This window comes from Manduca sexta, chromosome 21, assembly GCF_014839805.1.
Source record: "Manduca sexta isolate Smith_Timp_Sample1 chromosome 21, JHU_Msex_v1.0, whole genome shotgun sequence".
Classification (NCBI taxonomy): Eukaryota; Metazoa; Arthropoda; class Insecta; order Lepidoptera; family Sphingidae; genus Manduca; species Manduca sexta.
In genome coordinates, this window is record NC_051135.1 from 2,884,347 (window position 1) to 2,907,740 (window position 23,394).

Consider the following 23,394-nt stretch of genomic DNA (forward strand, 5'->3'; position numbering starts at 1 on the left):
ATGCATAAATACCACTGAGGTTTTTTAGTTGCTTTCAAATCTGTTATATATCGGTTTCAAGCATGTAGCCAGTGTGTTACTGGGTATCATAAAAAATTGACGTGTTATGGATCGAAATGACGAAAGCAGTGTCATGAATTGGTGTTACCTATTTCAAAAATTTTCGGTGGTGTGCTAAGGGCTTTAAGGGCAGATATTGTTGATAATTACGCAAAGATTAACTAGTCATTTTTTGATATAGAATTATATCAAAAAAATCTCAGTGAATAAATGAAACATAACACCAAATCTGCTCGTAAGTCGCTTATAAGATAGTGGTTTATTGCGAGCAAACTGATCTAGTCATGTTTAACACAAAACAATCTGTAGCTTTTCCGCTAACACAATTTTTGCTTCACACAAGATAAACGTAATAAGCGGTTTTTCATATCTAGAATACTCTTTTGATGTGGTATTACTCAGAATAAGATAATTCTAGTATAATCAATTACTTATATATTTTACGATATCTATAAGTAATTGATATTGATTATAACTATATTCTAAAATAAAGTAAATGAAGATATAAAATTATAAAACTAATGCCTAAAATAAGTTTAAAAAAAATTACAGGTAAATTTCTGTAATTTAAATTTCAAGATAAATTCCCAAACTCCACCTACAATGATATTACATGACATTAAATGCGTTAAACGTAAATCATTTCTTTCGGAAAGCAATCGGCACGGTGTTTGAAAAGGGAGCCGTCATCGAGAGAGGCTCTACCGACACAGCACTAATTGGAAAGCGACAATCCTATTTCGATGATTACTCACCTCTGATACACTGTTACGAACTCATTGCGTCACGTTCCGACCATGTAATCCTACATTTGAACAACTCAATACTGCATTGTCGTATTATATTAGATCTATATTCCAATTAAAAGTTTGTAATTAGTTTCGGTAAACAAATCTTGTTATATCCATCTTTATAAATACATATAGAATTACCTTGGGTTACCATTTGCCTATGCTTTAGGTCATAACATAAAAATAGGAATAAACTTTGAAAAAGTGCAAGAGCGTAATGCTCAAATTATTTGCGGTCTTGTTTTTTAGGCTTGGCATTCGCCGAGATCTCGTATAGTGGATGTTGATTGCAGTTTGGTTCTGCCCGCGGGTCCTTGACGCAGTCAAGCCTAATTATCGACCGAACTAGACTCGGGATTGTCGGCTAATCAAGGCGATTTATAAACGCACATACATGATACGAGTATATGCGTTAATATTAAAACCTAAGGAAAACTAGAACATTTGTACACTTAAGCATAGATTAATAGTTCAAAAGGCATAATGTAAACAGTAAATAATGATTGTTGTGAAGACACAGGTACAGGTGCAAATAGTGCATCTATGGTTCAACGAGCTCATTTCCATCCCAAGACAGAGAATGAGCATATCTCTATAACAGCTAATTCATTGTTTAAGTTGAAAGAAAAAAAAATAGTTTAATGTTGACTTGGGTTCCCCAGATTCGTAATCACCTCCATCTCGAATCGAATCATAAAGTTTGCATACCTTTGACGTATCCTTATACAGGCCGCTAAACAAAGTCTCTTGCTGCCATGTCATTTGTTATTTTCGAATCATTGTAGTCACTTTATGTGCTCAAACAATGAAACCATAATCACAAGAAGTAGAATCGAAAATAAAGTTCAAACTCTTGTCACCCCGGCCTAGCGATCGGGTCCAGGATTTCATTATTGTTAAAGTACAAATAATTAAATAATACCTACGGATTAACTAGACTAAATTAAGAGCGCGAATGTTACCACGAACAACATTATTAAACATTTTACATCGGACTGTTATTTTAATACTGCCACATCATTTATACATCCTCATTAAATGAAAATAACACTTACATTTTTTTATTTGTTCATTGTATTTTATGCTATGAATATCTTTTATTGTTTAAAAACCTGCCTCACAATTGGTGAAAAAAATAATAAACACCCATCATAATTCACCCAATTTATTTTTTTGCCTACTTATTTAATAATACCTTCAATATGCGCTGATGTTACCTGGTGTACTGCCCGTGGGTAGTCGATATTGTTAATCGGAGGCCATTAACAATAATTACATGGCTGGCTGAAGTTTCCCAAGGGAACCTGGGAGCGCCTACATTTTGTCTATTTACTGTGCAGCGCAATTGGTGCCTAGGGAGAGTGTAGATTGTTATATAAACGTGCATTATCAAGTGTATGTAAACTACTAATAATAAAACAATAAATGTAACAGTGACACTCATAGCCCTGACTCTATATTTTCAAGTTATGTGTAACAAAAACTGGAAAGGACTATTTCTGACACAAAGTGAATTGACTTATCAATAAAACCGAGTAATTTACAAAAACATTTATCATCATTCAACGATAAAAATACTTATTGGAAAAAAAAAATGCTTTATAAACATGATAAAACAGCCAGTTTCTTGAGTTTCAAGTCACACAGTTTCCTGTTAAAAACATCCTTGCTTTTGCAACCGATGGCTGGAATGGGATTTTCATTTTCCAATTAGCGACTGTCGCGCCCTCAGCCGGCAACTTCTGCCGGATACCCTGCACCTAACTTATAAAAGTGAACACGATTTGTGTTGTAATTTTATTTCGTTGAATGTAAACGGCTTTACTTTGTTGCCCGCTATTTTATTTTTACAAAAGAATATATTCAATGGGCACTTGCGACTTTTTTAATTTGATTTTTTTATGTGTTAATGAATAATATCTATTTCAATGTCATCAACGTTACCCTAAAATTTATTCTGAATGCAATTTTAACCCTAAAATAAAGGGTAATATCACTCATTACGACAAAACGACGAACTTATATCCGGAAGTCTAAGTACGTAAAACAACTTAGTAGTCGAACTCTCTAAAAGTGAAATCGGTTTGGAAGACCGACAAATATAATAATGATAACTGGATCTAGAATTTAATTAACAAACTGGTTTTAGTTCAATCTAGATTTTCTTCGCTCGACTCGAGTAACTCTTTACAGGAAAACAAAATAGATTACTCTTTAAAAAGTGATCTACCTGCCAATGAATGTCACGTCAAAATTGGCTCCGGGCATTAGTCCGGCAAACAATAGACACACAGCCAATGAAATAGCATTCATTTTTAACTAGAGACACATCAGCTTTTATTATATGCATAAATACCTATTTTAAAATAAACATATTATGTGTTGAAATTAATTCTATCGCGGTGCTAGTATTTTATTTTCTCCCGACGTTTCGAAGACTTTGCAGCCTTCAGGGTCACGGGGGGGACCAGGCCCCAGGAAGGCTGCAAAGTCTTCGACACGTCGGGAGAAAATAAAATACTAGCATTAGAATTTACTACACTAACATTCGCGTAAACATAAGAAATCATTAAACATATTATGTGGTCGATAATGTGGTGCGTATACTAATAATAAACTACTTACTATTATTTACTTATGGTAGATCTCTCACATGTGAGAGTCCGCCTGGTACCATCGCACTGTCTATTTCGGCCGCCAAGCAGCAGTGTGTAATGACTGTTGTGTTCTCGTTCGAAGGACATTGTAGCCGGTATAACTACTGAACATAAAGGACTTAACATCTAATGTCTCAGGATGTCGAGTGCAGTGGAATACCAAACAATACTTTGTAATTCAAGGTGTTGGATGGTGTTTTTAACCGACTTCAAAAAAAAGGAGGAGGTTATCGATTCGACGTGATTTTTTTTTTTATTGTTTATGGGCGGTCGTACCGCTTACTATCAGGCGAACGGCAAGCTCGTCTCGTCCATTCAAATCAATAAAAAAAAAACAATTCGCAAATATAAACTTAGTAAATAATCTCACCAAAACGAAAGTAATTTTAATATCTTTTCCACTGGCCCCTTGCCTAAGAAACTTTTCCACGCATATTAAGAAACGATTTGGCTTTATCTACTTTTACAGATATTTGAGGTTTCACCCCTATTAAATCCTGATTCCATAAATCTACGCGAACCGTTGCTGGATCTGGAAATCGATTCCAAGATCTTCCAGGCCCAATAGACCAAAACGATATGATGGAAATACTTATTATATTGTAATACTTACCGGTATTTATACATGAACCTTACGCGCAAAAAGTTAAAATAAATATATTTAACAAAAATAGACGTAAAAACTTTGGACAGTATTATAAAGTTATAACACAATGTTCAAGTTTTGGTATACTTAGGTTGGTACCTATATTTAAGATTCGACCTACTTAAACATTTCTCACCAAAAAGAAAACGAAAAACCTTACACAATATCATTTTGTTTTTCTTTCACAGTTTCTATCAATAATCCTATTACGAAATCACCTGGAAAGAGCAATTAGCGTTTTGACGAAACTCTTTTTGTTTATTTTTACGAAATGCCCAGGTGTCTAGACAGGGCTTTAAAAAAAAATGACTAAAAAATTCTACCGCTGTTGCGAACGGTGTACTGGTGAAATTTAACTTCGTTAAAATATATATTATCTGTTCATACGGACGCGTCAATCGGAATACGTGATATAATAATTAGCTCAAAAGTTTCCTCCGATTCTAATAAATTATACATGTTCTAGGCTAATTCGGAGAGGCGCGGCGTCTGGATGTACCTATGCGACGATCCGAGTGCTCACTGCCGAGCGAATAAAGGGAAACTTCTTTTATTGTTCGTGCAATGGTATGAAATAAGTCTGGTGACAGTTTAAAATACGATAATTAGTCATATCGTAGTAATATAATGACATTACTTGTTAAATGTAATTATAATGTGTGTACAGTTGCGTTAATTTGTTGATTCCCTTAATTCTTAGCAAGTTATGCGTATTTGTGTTTGTTTTTATACACTTTATTGGTTATATATCAAAATAGATAATTTAAGTTTAAATCCGAATACAATAACACTCTTAAAGACCTTTTCATAAATCACATTAAAGTATTTCCATCATTTCAATATGGCGCGAAAGTAATTTCAAACTAAGCTTTCTGATGTAATGTCAAGAGGATTTTCACCGCACATTATTTTCTGATCACTCAGCGTATTTAGAGGAAATACTACTCCAACGTGTTAAATAATGGTTCACTAAAATATATAATATGATTTGGTACTCTATTTTGTAAAGGAACAAATTTTAACATAGAATAGATATATTATGTGATAACGCCTCTGGTATATCATACCCGAATTCTTTTAAAAATACATAAAAATTTCCATAAATTATGGGTATAACATCGATCTAAAAAAACGAGTATTTGTTATTCTAAAGCATCGGTAGCGTTAGCGTTCGTTACATTTATATTGACAGCAGAATAAAAAAATGCGCCACGTTATTTAATGAATCCCTATTAGAAAGGTAAAAATAAATAGAGAACTACTTTCTTTACTATATACTACACAATGTACGTATACTTTCTTCGTAATCACTGTAATTTTGCCCTGTATGGGGTCGTGGCAGAATATTTGTTAGAGTTATTGCTTTTACCACTGTCCGCCTGTCTGACGCCAACCCTTCTTATTTTGTTCACATAAAAATTGACATGATAGTTATAGAAAAGTTACATCACAGAGTCGAGGGCCTGTAGCCAAGATCCCTTTCTACAATCGATAATACTAACGTTATATATTGGAATGACATATTCTGTTAGACTTATCGTTAAGATACGCCATTCCTGTATATTTCTTTTCATTTTTACTAGCGTTATCGATTGTATAAAGGTACCTTGGCTTCGCACGGAGGGCTAGTTTAGATAGTTATTTTATTGTTCTAAAATAAAAGATAGTCACACCAACGAATAACATAAAACAAATGTGCTGTAATAGCGGTGATAATAATAATATGATAGAAATACAATACTATTCCTGGTAGGTGCCTTTTACAAATTAAACAAAATAAGTATTTTTACATATTCCTACTCGCATGGTATATATGTGTTGATTCTTCTTTTGAAAATGATTATCCTTTGCTATTATTAGAAGCGCAGGATTAATTCATTTTACAAAAGCGTCTTGTTTATCCAACATTACTTTATAGAAAGAAGGAAAAAGATTTCAGTTTCTGGATAATGCTAAGTAAATATCAGGTTTATCTCGGCTTAAAATAAAAAGGATTCTTAAAAAGTTATGCTAAAATATAATACATTAATGTAATAGTACAGCCGATTATTAAATCGCTCGCTCAGTTGATGCCTACCCGCTGCAAATACGACCACAGTCTTCCCCGGTTGTACATTGGATTCTAATTTGACTTTATTAGATTTGACCGACATTTAAAATGCTGGTTCAAATTGGACTAGGAAATTAGATTGCTTACCACTAGTTAGAAATGTTGTTAATGACTTCCCTGTCAGAATCTGTGTTAAAATGCCCACAGAACTTCATATTAGTGTTAATAAAAATTACAAGGCTTTAATTGTGTTTATTTTGCACGCTGTAACAGCGACGTTAATTTTGCAGTTTTAGCGTGTCTGTCAGTCCGTATAATACAATTATTACCGCTTTGTAATGTAGTATTTATTTTATTATTCTTCACGCAGTTTAGTGGACCTTAGTTTCGCGGGTAAAAATGCGTTATTTCTATCACTGCCTTCGTGTAATGCTCGATCGGATGATACTCCCGAGGGTCAATACTATGCCGTAAGACCGGTGAAACCAACAAACCCGTTTTAATCTAGCCCGAGGAAAATGGTACAAAAACACATATTCCCGCTGTCCGATCAGGAACTAGAATCTAGAACCTATATAAACGAAAATATTCAAGAGGTAAATGATATTTTCATGTTAGCGTTTTTAAATCAAATATATGTAAGCAGCTAGTTTGCTTGATAAAATGATTAATAGGAATAATGTGTTAGAAAAATATTCTACGAACTCTAAGACGGTAGAAACAGACAAGACTAACGGAGTAAGAACACAAATTGATGACGTTGGGTCACACAGACTCTACTGTGATCAAATAGAAAATATCTGAATAAGAGACTGCGAGTACATTAAATCTATGTATGTGAATGGGGAGAGAGGGGACTTTCCGCGCACTCTACGCTCTATTGTTACCGTGAAATCTGTATAAACAATAACTGCAAAGCGGACCGCGACAAAATTTTGGATAATCGGCCAATACTAACTTAACTGATATTTGTGGTTCATAAAAAATTTCAATTAATTGTTAGTTACAGAACAGTACTAAACGTCTGTAATGAGGCATCTTACGTCTCATATAATGTGATAATTTTATGGAAATAAATTAAATCTACTTTTCTTTAAGTGGCATAATTTGTGAACAATTCAATTAAAAGCTAGCTACTTTAACCATAATATTATGGAACTTACAGGTAAGTGTTCGATACAGCGCGTAAACATAGGCATACGAAGTTACGCGTAGCTTTCGCTGTAGCGGCAGGAGACGCGCAATTAAAAGTTCGCAAGCAGATGGAACCATCGGTAGAGTGGACCTGTAAACGACTCTTGTGTGTAAACACGCTTCTAATTGGATCAAACGTATTTTGTTGCAGCTAAGTTGACGTATTGCATTGCGACGTGCAATACTAATTGCGATCTTAAGTAACGGGCTCTTTAATTAAGTCACATGTAATTCCGTGCGAATCCCGCCTAAGGGCATCGAGCTCGCACGCAGCTGTAAATCTCTCAATATATAATAGTATTTTTTTAATTAATTTAGATTCACCTCTGTATTGTGATTGTTTAGGAGCCATCTAACTATGCAACACTGCGATAATATTTTCATGGCGGTACTGTGTGAACAAACAAATAACTTTTTGCGTTTTCATTCTGATTTCATATTCAACTTTTAATCGGCTTGTATGCACTAGAAACAATGGTGATTTCTGATGTTTGAATAACACTGCATAGGCGTTTGAAGTTAGAATAATGTCACATGCGTCGATGCGGCGTTTGTTATGGTTTTATTTTAAAAGCTATTTACATTTACTGTCAATAAAGGACGGAATTGGATGTTTGTCTAATAGATACCAGAAAATATACACTTTAAAGTACTTTGAACAGAGCATAAAACTGAAACGAACTCTTTAAAGCGGCAAGTGTGAAGAATGCATAAGGTTGAAGCGTTTAAAATTTTGCCTCGTCAGATATAATTAAAAGTCTTTACGATGGACGAAAACGACGCTGTAAAGTGCCGAGGAAAGATATCGGTTTAGATGGTAGATCGACACCTTACTTCATATCATTAAACACTACTAGTATCAGTGTACTGGTCGATGTTTATGTTGTGATGACTATTGTCTGTATTCCATATAGGAAAATACTTGAGAGAAAAAAAAATACTGCATTTTAATGAACATCGTGCTTGATAGTATCCCTTTTGCATTTTTATTAGCTTATTGGTCCTTAAATAAATTTAACCTTATTTTAGTTTGACATAACCATAGATGCCAAAAATGATTTATAAATAATTACAAATCCTAGTGATGCGCGTAAAACAAAACTTTTCTCCTATTAATAATAATTTATTATTCCGAGTTTGCTTCGCTGTAAATATTTATTTTATTTAATAATTTATGCCAGATGTAGTTACTGGTTACATTATAATACGAATATATTAGCGTATTTAGAACACTTACACAATGCCATCTCAGTCTACCTCTGACTACAACGTGAGCATAATTTACAAAAATCAAATACGGTCACTAGCCACTCAAAGAGTGCGTCATGAAAACCATTTTATATTTCGCTAAGTAACACCATCGTGTTGCACTGTCGATGAAATAACTCACTATTAACCTTGTTTGGAGCGGGTCTTTTGCAAAAACCGACGCCCGAAATTGATATCAACTCATGTTCACAAACGTAAATTGGCTCTCTATGCATATTTACTCGTACTATTAAAAATTGATCGATTTGCATTTGTATGAGACCGCATTTATGCTATTTTATTTTCTGTCGGTTCTCACACTTAATGGCTTGATTACCTCATTTATTCACAGTGTAATAATAGTCCACTTTTTATGTTTATGATAAAAACTTGTATTTATATTGGCTTGTTTAAATAATTCATGGTTTGATGAAAAAAACTATTTAAACGTAAATTACGTCTGTACTGAGTTAAATACCAATTGATATTCAAGAAATCCTCTATAAACCAAGTTTAGTGCTAACATTCACACAAACCAGAGCGAGCGAACCTTTACACCGAGCCAAAGAGGCGATCGTAAAAACTTTTAATTATTTTGGTGAAAATAATCCAAGACACGGCAAACATAAAGTTGGTGTTGGTTCTTTTTCTTACCTCTCATGGCGCCTGTACAAGACTAAGGTATTCTTTAAAGGTGTTGTAAAAGCAACGTGTTCGTAGACGGCTACGACGGATAGCCTCTTAAAAAATAAAAATTCACGTTTGTCTTATAAAATTATTTTTGCAAAATCGTGCTATTTTTAAATAAAATTGCAGTGACCGTTTTTTTAAGCTATACAAAAAATACACATGTAGTTGGAATAAGTTTATATTTATTACTCATTTCATCAATTTCATTCCGTTTTAAGTGATTACGTTCAAAATAACATAAAGAAATTAATAATTACCATCTCATCTATTATTTACAACAACTGTTGCCACTTCACGACCATTATCGTGCACATTGGAAATGGAACTTACTTTCCACGATAAAATAATAAGGTGATATAGAAAATAATTTTATTTTTATAATTTTACGTCATTGTCTTGCTATTATGAAATTATAAATACTTATGTGCAAAGGCTAGTGTAGTGCAATGAATTTCCATGTCACTAGTGGAATGAAAAGCTTCAATCATGGGAGACAATACGAGGGCGTCGCACACACTCCGCTAAAGCGACGCTGAGTTGCAATCGCCGTCAAACACTATGATGACGTGTTAAATGTCGGCCTTAAATAAAGGATACGTCCCGCAATTGGTTGATCTTTAGTGCAAACATGATTGCTATTTTGACGAGACCCTTACTATATGCGCGTCCGCTAGTATTAGATACTAAACATTATGATTCACTTGATTTAACTAAGCACTATTGAATAGGCGGCAACTGAATGCTAAAATTAAACCTGTCGAACTGCCAATCTCGCTGTTAATTTAATCTTTATTAATTAGTCGTCGACGACTGCTAATCGATGAATACAGAAAATAATTTTGGATTATTTTTAACACAGACAGAAAATGGTACCTTTTGAGAATGTTACACAATCCGTGACTAACGTGAAATCAGGGTCCTCACAGAATAATATCATTTTTGTATAACTAGCGAAGTAAGTGGTTTGTTTGTTATGGAGTTTTTAGACATTTGTGTTTTAACGAACACGTGTGTAAGATGAAAATTAGGAAATGGACTTCTTTAAAAATATTTAAAAATAAATATATTATAAATATTATGTATTGGCAATAGTTATTATTTAAGTTGTGAACACTATCTCCTGGTCACAGTATAGCTAAATTATAAAGTTGCACCAGAATCAGTATGCAAAACTGAAGAAAACTTCGCAATAGCTTTTGAGATAAGTGAGTGGGGCTCGAATGTGTTGCTCTTTGTGATTCTGCTCACTACGTAACTGTGCATGTATGACTGACTGTGACGGTATGTCGAACAACTTTTATAAGTTAATTCGCTTCTCATGCACAATCCGTAAACTTTGGAGTGCTTTCTATGAAACGATGCATGTTGTGAATAAAAAATATTGTATCCGGTGAAAACGTCGCGCGGGAACGTTCATTAAAGGCGCGATTAGTATAATAACTCTCCCCCTTTGCGTTCTGGTATGCTTCTTCCCTTTGTTGGTATTGAATATTATTAAAAAATATATTTGGAATATAAAGGTATTTGTGAGATGGGGTCGAAAGCGGTAAAATAATTACTGTCATTATTATTATTCTTGTAAATACAAGTTTTATTTGTGTTATACTAATTTATTCTTTTTGTAACAAAGCCCTCAAAATAGAAATAGGTACTCAGGTCCTTATGTCCGTCCCACGATATGACATGACGAACAAACGAAACTCCATGACACGCATTTATGGTTTTTGTTGTTTTATTCTGATAGGTTTATGTACTTTGTTTAAAAATTTTATAATTGCATTCAAAGAATTAAAAGATAAATTCTGTGATTATGAGAAGGTACGTTTGCAGACACACGTATTGCATTATACAAAGGAAGAATATGCTTTTTGTTTAAACAGATACGATAGTGGGTAATGAAATGATGTCTTCCCGATTCAGTTCGCTTATCCGGATTAACTTGAGAGCCGCTGTAACCTGTTTTGTCGTTTGAATTCTTATTAAACCCGGTCGTGAGCGACTTTATTTCAGCGTTTCTTATGGATGAGATAAGCTAGAACATTTTGTATTATCTTTAATACTTATTCATTGTTTCTGTAAACATTTCATTTAAAATAGATAAAACATTGCAATTTAGCGCCACAAAAGTATTTCCATAGATTATGTGCGGCATCAAAATTTGATACAGTTTTGCATAAAAGAGATAAGCGTGATCAAAGGATTGCTTTCAAAGTGGTTTACCTTGCGAGCATATTTAAGTTTTCATGAAGTGGGGAAATGAGAAATAAATTGGATTTGTATGAGTTTCTTAAAACTACGTAATGTGTTTGAGGAAATATTTACTTTGTTTCGAACAAAGATTATTGCTCTTTAAATCCTTCACTCGCTTGCAACGAGTGCGATAAAAAAATAATCAATGCGTTATTGTCCTTCGACTCGTCTAATTATCAGGCGCGCATTATAAGGCAGTAGTTTCTGAACTAATTAAAGCATCTAAGTATGTCTTCGCGACGGTGTATTGGCTGATTCCTATTACGATATTTAATTAGACACGTTTGCACGTAAAACTTGCATCTTAAAGCACTTTGCTTATCTGCGTATGTGTTTAACAAGCAGACAGTTCTGATACAAAGAGAAATACATTAACATAGCAACTTCAGCCAACGTGTTGCCGGTGAGGAGTTTGAAACATTTTCACCGAAACTTTTCTATATGCGAAACGCTATTGAAAGCATCTCATACTCACGGAGATTAACACGCGCCGTGAAAATACGCGTTCAAGGATTACCCCCACTGCTAGTATGAAGTTGTCTTGTTATAATGCGCGCCGCTAACAGCCAACATTGAAAAATTAATGCGTCCCCCCATGGGGTGGCGGGAATCCAACACGTGCAAACAGAAAACGAATGTAGAAAAACCGAGTAATTGATAAGCATAAATCAAATATGTACAGTCGCCGCGTATGTAATTTGTACACAACGTCGTTAATAAGTATTTGTTTTAAATAAACACAATATTTTAAGTTGAGCGTTGGTTGATACATACACAAAAATATTTTTTTAAGAAAGGGCCTAAGTATCTTAATTGTGTTTATAAATAACACACTCCATTTTAGATTTTTCAAGTTTATGTCTGTTATATTTTGACATCTTAATTATGTAAAAAAATTGCTAAATTAATTCAGCAACAATTTGAGCTATATAGACATTTACAAATAATTAAATAAGCATATATAATAAGTTCAGCGCATAACATTTTTTTTAATAATAAAATGTGATTTTGTCGTACAAGCTACTTGTATGATTTTTTAGACTCTGCTCGTATCAGAACGGGTTTTACTCAACTTACAGCTTATTTCTACACTGCAAGTAGGCTGCGTATAACCTTCCTTAACCATGTCAGCAAACGTGGCAATGAACAGTGGAGTCATCCCCGCAGCTAACTAGATCTTTGAGCGCAGTTTGGACTTCGGTTTGATCGTGTTTGCTCGCTTCTCACTAGTTAGACTGCGAATTGTGGATAGCTTCTTTGTGTTTTCGAGTCACAACTTCACTAACTAGCTGCTGGTGACTGATTATGAACTACCAAAATTTGTGTTATTGTGCAAAAACATAATTAAATAGATACTTTTTATGTTTAGGTACTTTATAAGTAAACAAATTTGTTGTACGATGGTTGATAGATCTTCCTAGCCCAAATTCTATTCATAACATCTGTTATGTAGTAAGTGGGACCATTTTGAGGCGTTGGCACGGAGTACATGTTTTGTAAAGCTCTGTCTATTTGCAATTTTGGAGATCTTGGTGATACAATAATTGGCTTAATTGACTGACTTATAAGAGTATTTGGAATAATATGAGGACTTCTAGAAATTATCGTTGGATACAAATTATTGTTTGGGAACAACTTACGTAAAACACAGTTTTCCTGACAAAGTCGTGCTTTTGGCACAGTACTCCAAAGGAATGTACGAGGTTCAAGATTTTCAATTCTTATAGGTGTTGGAATTACATTTACATCAGAAACTTGTGGAATATTTAGATTCAGTGCTTTATACTGTTCTTGTTTTAGCTCGAACGGTACTGTCCTATCGGTCAAATATGAATCTGATTGATGTTGTTTCCTTGAATCTTTTGTTTTATTTGTATTTGTGACTTTTGAAGGTTTTTTCTGGTTCCGTTTCTTAGCCGATATTTTTACAGTTACTTTTTCAGAGCGTTCGGTTGTAATATCAGACAGTGTTGTATTGTTAATGATGTTACGGACATCTTCCAAACTATCTTTTAGCTTTGGTTTACTAGTCATTGGCTGATCGACTACATCAGTAGCTGTATTATTTTCTGTATTGTGTTCAATTTCAACAACGATTTCTTTTAAAATAATTCCTCTATCTTTATTATTTTTTATCAAATTTAATACTTCGTCGGGAAGTGATAAATTATCAAATCTTCGCCTAGTATCTTGTGTATCTAATGGTATAGCTATAAAGTCACTTGAATTATTAGCATCACGTAGGATTGGATTATTGTGATCTTTTAATATTATTATTTTGGGTTTATTTGTCGATTGTTTAAGATCTTCATCCTTATCAGTCGCGATATCACTTAAGCTTCCAATGTCCTCTAAAATATTCTCTGGTTCATTTTCATTTGTTTCCGATATATTTTGAGAATCACCAAACCGAGAGATATTATCGCTAACTGCGGGATATTCCTGCGATTCATCACTGACATTGTCGGGTATAAACTCAATATTGGGTTTATTATAGGCTCTAACATATATAATTTTGGACTCATCGGGTGATTTGTCAATTAATTCGTTGTGAATTGTCTTATCGTCTGAAGCATTGGTAACTTCAAAGGTATCATTATTTTTTATTTGATTTATTAATTTATCCAGTATATCATCAAGTTCTTCAGAGTTTATTTGCTGCGACGATTCTCCAAGAAACAAAGCGATGCAAACTGAAAAAATGTTACAAAACAATATATTATCGAAGAAAATAATTGTATGTGATATATCGACTTATACATTCAAATAATTTTCCTTACTCAATACGAGCTCCATGTTACTCATTCAGCGGCTCAATGTTGTGTGGTATGTAAGGTTTATTACGAGTTAATTCACGGTGAATTATACTAGTTCGTTTAAATTAATTAACTGCTATCGAGTTAATACCTCTTCATGGCTTTAATTAAGAAGATATTGATTAACTAGCACGAATATTTGTTGAGTGCAACCTTAATTAACAATAACGTTATGTGTGTAACATCCTCGTTTCAAATATATCAGTTCTAAACCATTAGAATATGCACTCGCATTGTAAAGCAAGGAAATCAAGACAATAAAAAATCCTTGTTACTTCCTCAGTAATGACAATTTTAATTTAAACCAATAACAATTTACAAGTGATTGGAAACTGAAAAAAGCAATCTTGGTTATCGTTGCGTTGTACGACATCGGGCCTCGGCATCAAGTAAACAGCCCGGTACGTCCTGCATTTCAATCGACTCTATTTGTATTTTATTGGAGGAGACTCCGGCAGAGGCCGAACCCCGCGGACCAAAGCTTTATGTTTTATTAAGTTCTTTTATGAGACTCGCCAATGATAGAGACTGATATTAACGGAAAAACGGCACTATTTAATTAGCTGTTTTACATAAAAAGTGGCATTTGATCTTTGACGGCATTATTGTATCAAAGGAATTATTATTTTTGTATAATTAGACACGCGATTTAAATAATAATAATCTCCGTGAGTAAAATTAATTTGATTCTCTCTTGTTTTGTAGAAACTTAATTTTAAAATATGGTTATATAACATATCATGTATTATCCATTATGTTCTGTTAGCTATCTCTCGGGTCTTCCAGAATTTATTTCCAAAAATATTTAAGGTAAAGATACGATTCTATTATATGTAGAGATTAACTTAGAAAAGGTTGGGTAACATATGCCAACGTGAAAATATGAAGTGAGTAGATTTACACAAATATATTTAAAAATATTAGCACATTCGGAATGAATATAATATACCTGTTTTCAAATATAAATACCATCAAGTTGAATGCATATCTTCACACTTCAGCCTCTCTAGATGACGGAAATAAGGAAAAGTTTATTAAGAGTCCATTAACTTTTTCAATTTTCTACACCGGTCTAATTTAATTGCAAGCGATTTTTTGTTGTAACTTACAAAGCTCTCACTCGATGCTTTCCTGCAATTCTTTTGTCTGTGCCGTTCATAAAGTCATTTCGCTTATGAATGTAAATAATGTTATCTCCATTATTTTACAAATTCCTTTATAGCGCGACAATCGTGATACATTTCTGTCGAAAGCAAAAAATTGTGTATGTATTTGTGACAGAGGTAAAGTCTTTAATAAGTATCTTTTCACTATTCTATGTTAATATTAACATACATACACCTAATTGTACAAATATACAGTTTTTTTAATTATTCAATTATATAGACTAGGTACAAAGGAACATAAAGCATAAATTAATCGAAACACAAATTGCTATTGTCTACATGTGGAAAATTGAACTTTACAATATATTTGAGCGTAAGTAAAACTTTGCACCGCAGATCCATACAGTTGCAGTAGTCATGTCGGCATATGGTTATTTGTCCACAAGCGACTGTTGGAATAATTGAGGTGTACATTTTCACTTTGTTCCGTTTCCATTCGATTAAAATCGTTGTACCTCACTTGTACACGACCTATTCGGTGTTTACTAAACGATTTGAACAGTTCGACGGTTTGGGCAACCAGCTGCGTGAATTTTTGTGTATGATATTTTTATAAATTTATCAAACAATAAGAAGCGTTGAACGAATTAGAACAAAGATAACTTTGAACAATCAGAAACAGCTTTAAAGCAGAGCGTTTCAGTTTATCATAAAGTATAATACGCGCAAGGTTTCCTTTTTTTTAGAAAAAGCAATTTATTTGAAATTTTCCGGAATATGCGCCGGCTTATATGAGCGGTGTATTTATTAAACTCTCAAGAATAAAGGTTAGTTACACGGTAGTTTTGAATTATATTGGCTAGTGGGTCTCGTGATTCGTCCGAGTACATTTTATGAGCATCTAATAAAATTTTTATTGTGTAACAGTAAAGAAGCAATCAGTCTGTTGGATATTGGTCTGAGGGGTCCGTAAACACGCGCATTTTTATGTTAGCTCCCAGTTACCGCGATTCATAGACACGTTACCACTTCTGGCGATTACTTTTGCGAATAACCATTTCAGTTCGCGTCACAGTTCGAGATAATATAGTGATAGTTATTAAAATGCAGCAACTTTAGAAATGTACAGGACGAATAATATTAATCAATTGATGCCATTTCTTGTAATATTTGTGACTTAAAAGCATATTTAATTCTATTTTAAGCTTTACTTCAAATAAAATTTATTATTTATTATGATGTCTGATATAAATTGACGCCTCATTTATTATCGCAGGGCAATTAACATTATATTGTCGATTTAATATTAAAATTAATGTATCGTCACAAGCTTTATAAAAAATAATATTAATGTGTTAAAAGTATTTAACAAAACATACTTTATTTTTACAGATTTTGCCTATTAGTTACAAGTATCCAAGGACAACTGTACACTAATAGAACAATTCTACGAATTTTACTTCTTACAAAATATAATTATTCTTAATCCGCGTTTTATTTCTTTGACTATCAAATGTTTTGAGAAAATTATTTTTAAAATAAGAAAACAGTAATAAATTAGATCACTACTAAAAGATTTTTGTGAGAGGTATTATTTCTAAATAAAGCCATGATTACTTAGTCAAATACGAAAATTCATTTCAACCTCCGTCGCAGATCATTTTCTATACCTAAACTTATCTGATGACATATTAATTTAAATGCAATATTTTTTGCAGCAAAATATATTATACTTCTCTGTATTACTAGAGCAACCAAGGCAACTGACAACATCTGAAGATTGTTTTACTAAATACACATTAATAGAACACACACTAAAAAGATACTAGCAACAAAGGACCTTAAATATAATATGGTAAATATTATATTTACTTTTCAACAATATCCAAATGACATATCGAGGTTAATATCCAACGACGGTACCACAGCGTAAAACTCCTATAGTATATCAACGAACCTAAAAACATAAATATTAGGCAATCAAAACAGTTATGTAAAACAATGCTAGTGATTGTCACGTTCACTTTATTTAGTTTCATGGAAACGGTTGTATGCGAGCCAGTACGGGCAGAAGGAGATCCCGACAACTGCCGTACAATCACGCACGGCCCTGCGACAGTTTGACTAGGTATTACCAACGTATACTAATATGTTTGTGAGTCTCACTAGGCTCTGTCAACAACTCTGCTTTTGTGGTATTGCATAGAACTGGAACTGTCTGTTTTATTTCATAATATTTGCGGGTATTCTTTCATGTTTATATAAAATTATTGTAAGTACTGGTTCTATTTTCAAATAATTATTCGTTTCCATTAAAAGTAGTACAAGGTACATAGCTATTGAAAAGTATTGTTACGCAAAACTTAGTTATGGAGAGTTTATTTGTATTTTTGATATTACGACATAACTTCTGAATTTTTCAGATACTTTTTACACAGATATTCTAACTGTGTTAGGTGGTATTCTACATTTTGACTTGTCAGTAGTAAAGATATGACCATGAATGATGACTAGGATTTTTTTATAAAAATATATACGGGCATGATAGAGACCTTCCACTTGATAGTAAATTGAGTGGGGTCCAATAGAATGGCCTGTTGGTACCGGATTATACACAGGCTGATCCCGGAACGCGACTTAAGTCGGCGATTATGACGGATTTTAACACCTAGTCTACGGTGGTCGCCTTCCAGGCGGATATGAAATATATCCTACCAAGTGCCACCAGCAAAGAACGATGATGCAATTAAAAGGATTTTTTACACCGGTCATTTGAAAATTTCAGATAAAAACAAAATTAAGATTTTCAAATCACTTTATGTTCAAGTATTCCATAACCAAGTCGGTAAGTCACGTAGACAAGTACCTACTACACGGCGTGTGTCGACCGACACCGCTAATACAACTTCATATGAGTTCGAAAAACAGTAAAACAATGGCCTAACTTATAATAGTGTGTTCGGTGCAATTGGCAGCTAATTTCTTGTTGCACCAACGCATTTCATTGTGTCAAAATTTTTAATCGGTTCTTTTTGCAGAAAAATTCCTATGTTTAATAGAAAAATAGCTATTCGTAATGTAGAATAACTAAATTATTGCTTCAGATTATTCTATATTAATGTTTCAAATTAGTAGAAAACATCTAAAGATTCTATACACATTGTCAAAAATATTCTTCAACACCAAGGAGTTACTAGTACGTAACCTAAAAGCATGAAAAGAAATTGTACTTGCGAAAGCAGTGTGAAATATTCTTATTTATATTTCCACATGTTAAATTCAAAATTAAGAGCAGCCGGTTGCGAGTACAAGAGTGTCATAAAGGTGGTATATTAAAGTACTCACTTAGGCATATAATAATATTGCGGGCGGAGCTGTGCGGTCTCCTCAATCCTTGGCCACGTCCGTCTGTGTCGCAATAAAACTCGTCTAGTTATGTCATAATATGCATATGTGATGAACTCGTGAATATGACTGCTCTAAACTTAGCTGAATCAGTCACTTCAATTCCACGTTAAGGGAATTTAATGACATCGTATAAAATATGACTGCCTTATCATATTTTTATTCAAACGTGACTTTTGATTAATAATTATAATTGTAGTTGAACACAACGTTAAAGTTTATGAAATTCTAATTCATTTATTCTACTATTCCCCATAGCGAATATCTCATCGCGGGACACAGATAATAACAGTACAGGACGTTTATCCAAATATCAGAGTGAGCTGGAACCGTTCAAAATAAAGCCGCTAATCGCTCGTCCGGTAATCGAATAAAAGACGAACGCATCTGCACACATCTCTGTACCGATACACATCGGACATGTTGTTTTTGCCATTGGAATTAATTTCATAAATAATTAATAGGGCATATTTGGACCGTTGAGTGGACGCAGATGGAAATGCACTCGACAAATTGACTGATAACCGCAGTCGGGGAAAGGCTAAATACCTGCTAATGATAGCTCGATTGATGTTTTCAATTTACCAAGCTCCGCGCGGATGTCAAACGGCACGAAAAAATTAACGTTTAATTGTTCGTCGAATTTTATTACCATGGAATTTTATATTTAGCAACTATCGGTACATTTCAATGATGTGGTGGACGAGTATAGTGCGAAATGAATTAGTGTAGGCACATATTTGGTATAATTCTAACGACGATCAATTGCATCAGACATGCGAACACTTCACGTCACTCCACACGAGGATAAACAAATGAAACACTATTTAATTATAGTGTCGGCAACCTGTCCGTGTTTAATGTTGTCAGATACGTGTATAGTCCATTATGGTGGACGGCGAATCGACTACATCAATTTGTAACAAGCGATATGTTCAACTACATAGTTTGCGCATAGCGCACGCTAATCAACTCTCATTAAGCATATTGATGTTTCAGTTTCAACGTTACAATTATTCGTATTTGCTGTGTGACAATCATATTTTCACAATATTGACGGCAAATGTGTAGTGACAAGCGAGTGGCGACGCAGTTATCGACGAGTCAATTTTAGATACAGCGTTGCTTATCTATTAACTGTGCTTAAATATGTACGTTTGATCAAAGCGGCTTTGTTAACTTTACATTGTATATTATCAAAACATCGGTTAGTTAGATGGGAATAGAGGTAAATTTTAATCAAATCGTTTGCGAGTGCGGTAAAATTTGTACAAACAAATTAACGCGAGGTGCGATTGGAAAATCTGAATAAACATTGAAAACAAACTGAATTTGGATTTTGACATACATAGAGAACACGACTACCGTTTCTATTCTAGTTTATGGGCATGTAAAAACATTAACAGGTGTATTGTAACTAGTTAAAATTAAACCTGAAGACACTTCAGACACAAGCAATACGGCAATATTAATCAAGCCAATTATAACATTGTAGAAAACGAAATATTAAAAATATGTCTCATACTCGAGAAGCAAAAATCAGAAAAAAGCACGCTACAAAGCGTGGGGAATCATTGAAAAATAAACTTTAATCGACTTCAAAGTTTCTTAGCTCGTTTTTAAATTAAATTCATTTATTTGAAATATTCGACAACATATTAGCCATATTTGATTAAGTTATAGTTGGCCAAGCTATTTACTTTCTAAAAAGCGTCTAGTTTAAAAGAAAAGTAATCAATTATAACATGACTTCCTATAATCTAGTAGTTTATGATACGTATACCTGTAACTTGTTCGTATTTCATCTTTTGTAATATCTACGGAACTCTACTCTAGGCATGGCTCGACATATTCATGTTTTGTCTTCATAAAATATCTACTTTTGTAAAGATGCATCATCTACTCCCAGATTAGTCATGAAACTATTTCCAAACTACAAGTACTGACAATGACTTTATGAAATAAAAAGTTATTCCTTAATCCTTTAAATTCTCGCCAAAAAAGTAGGTGTCTGTCGCATACCATTTGCAATACAAAGAAAATCGCAAAAGTAGTTAGATACTATGGAAATGAAACGAGTTAAATATTGAATTCGAGAGCCGAAAGAGTGTTCCAAAATGAGAGGTGTCTGAAAACAAACAGCTCGTACAAAGAAAAAAACTCAACCAAACTTTTACCTTTCTGCGACGAAACGAGCGAGTTTGGGAACAAAAACTATTAATGTAGAGGCTCTCACGGCCCGCTGAGTTGTCGGTGCGTTTCGTTTGATAATTTCCGTGTACAGCCAGCTTTAATCGAATGAAACAGTTCCTCCCACCCCGTGGACTCGCCGCCCGGTGCCTGCGCTGCCCGCGTTGCCCGCGAGCGCAATAAAATTGTACACCTCGATTATCGCGAACCGCGGCGAGATTGTGCGTTTTGAACACAATAGCAGGTTTGTAAAAAGAATATGGGGAATGTTTGTAATAATAGACAGAATAAGCATTCTATTTAAAATTATTTGTGTTAAAACAAAAACCTTATTTAAGCGTTAAAAAGGCTAAAAATAATTCTGCGAATATATTTCTAAAACACAATACGAATGTTTATTTTAAAATTAATTCACTACATACAATAAGTCCGTATATTCCCTAGCAGATAGGTACTTACTAAAAAAAAAACCAAAAACATTGCATTTGATTAAATAAACTATCATTCATTTTTTTATGTTTACCGATATAGAATAAAACAATTAAAACGAGACAGATCCGCATCGAAATTAAGCCCTCCAGCCGTTTCGCATCCGTCGTAATAAAACACATGCAAAGTTTTTCTTTGCCGAGCGCCGAGTGGCCGCAGCAAACGGAAGCGAAGCAACAGGCTTGATTAAAACACGTGTTTACATAACGCACACGAGACCCCGGACAAACGCAATAATACGAGAGGGGTAGTTAGCGCAGTTGCGACCGTTCTGTTTATAACTTGTTTTAGAAATTTGATGCACTCCGACAGTTTATGAAATATCGGCGTGTTTTTGTTGCGACAAACGTAATAAAAATTGCATATTAATGTTGGCTCGGGATAATTTTGCACGATGAGTCGCTGATTTATTCATAAATCCACTAGAATTTTATTATTTATATTTATTAAGTACTTACTCATAGTGCCAAAAATCCCAATTTATCTATCTAGGTGCAGCTGTTAGGTTATTTAAACGACTACTATTAGAAGATTTAGTTTTAACCATTTTATGACAATCAATCGTTAAGACTCCCCGGGTAAACAGCCTTAAGTAAGTAATGTATGGAACGCATTCCATACATTTTAGGCGCATAAGTTACGGCGGGTACATCCAAAGCTCTACGAATATTTTTTTAAAAATCAATTTTAAGTCTTTATTAAATTTTAAAATACTATAATATTCCTTACTAAATTGTCTATTTAATTTTGTCGGTTGCAAATTAAAATGATGAATACTTTAGGACGAGATGCATGGAATAAACAACTTTAGTGGCATTTTTATTGTGAAATTAGTGACACAATATTCCTATTTTTATAAATTTAAACCACAAAATTTAAGATGACATATTGTAGATATATGATGTTCATTTTTTTCTATATGTTTTATAAATTTCGATTAGATATCTTTCAAAAACACGGCTAGCGTGCCATTTTGCTGGGGGGAGCACCTTAAGTGGGTCAACGAGACTATCGTAGATGGAGATGCGAGTAAAAACTAATTATATATATTATAAATACCAAAATAGTTAACTCAGCATCGTAAATTGAGCCATCGCAGCGAATTTGCCATATGATAGATATGGCTAATGCTTAATTTAGACAGATCAATTATTGCAACCAGTATTCTTTTCTTAAATATCGGTCAAAAGGCTCGTATACGTTAGTGCGGACGAGAATTTCCTCGCTATTGTACATTTTTGACGGGGTAACTTCTTTAAGCATGAATTGCGTACGATTATTGCTGGGCTAAATCCGTCTAAATTAAGCTTTACGTGTACTTTTTTATTAAAATAACTAGTACAAATAGTTTTTTAACAAAAGAAAATACTAAAATTTGAAGTATATGATGGGAATGAGATGGGAATAATTTAGAATACAGACAATATAAATTATGTATAATTATCTATGTGCAAAATAAAAAATAGTAATTGTTCTTAATAGCAGCATTGAGGTCACTTGTCTATCGTAGATAGTCTATATGTTCGTGTTAAACAGCCTTAGGGCTAGGACACACTAGTCTTTTCATGTAATATAGAGGTATCCTAATGACAACAATACGTATAACGGTACGAATTATATTACACAACAATTGATATTTTTATATTATATAACTTAATTACGAGTCGACTAACGGATTAAAAACACATACATACACACATATATACACGGAACCATGCCAAGATTAAAAATTAAGTAATCTGTAAACATGAAAATCATATTTGATTCTGATTGGACCATTTTAACTGATGAACTGACAAGGT

At 33.6% G+C, this 23,394-nt stretch overlaps 1 protein-coding gene across 1 annotated transcript; it reads right to left on the reverse strand.

Moving 5' to 3' along the window:
* Window positions 1–12,366: 12,366 nt before the first annotated feature.
* LOC115445246 lies at window positions 12,367–14,454 on the reverse strand. The gene is made up of 2 exons (XM_030171459.2): window positions 14,367–14,454; window positions 12,367–14,279 (listed from the first exon to the last, which is right to left on the reverse strand). The coding sequence occupies exons 1-2, from the start codon at window positions 14,389–14,391 to the stop codon at window positions 12,961–12,963; spliced, it is 1,344 nt and encodes a 447-aa protein (XP_030027319.2). The 5' UTR covers window positions 14,392–14,454; the 3' UTR covers window positions 12,367–12,960.
* Between the last annotated feature and the right edge of the window lie 8,940 nt (window positions 14,455–23,394).

Excerpts from the sequence above, each read along its gene's own strand:
- LOC115445246 (XM_030171459.2), bottom strand. The coding sequence starts at position 14,391 with ATGAGTAACATGGAGCTCGTATTGA. Across the intron at positions 14,280-14,366 it reads TAACATGGAGCTCGTATTGA|TTTGCATCGCTTTGTTTCTT; the intron begins GTAAGGAAAATT and ends ACATTTTTTCAG.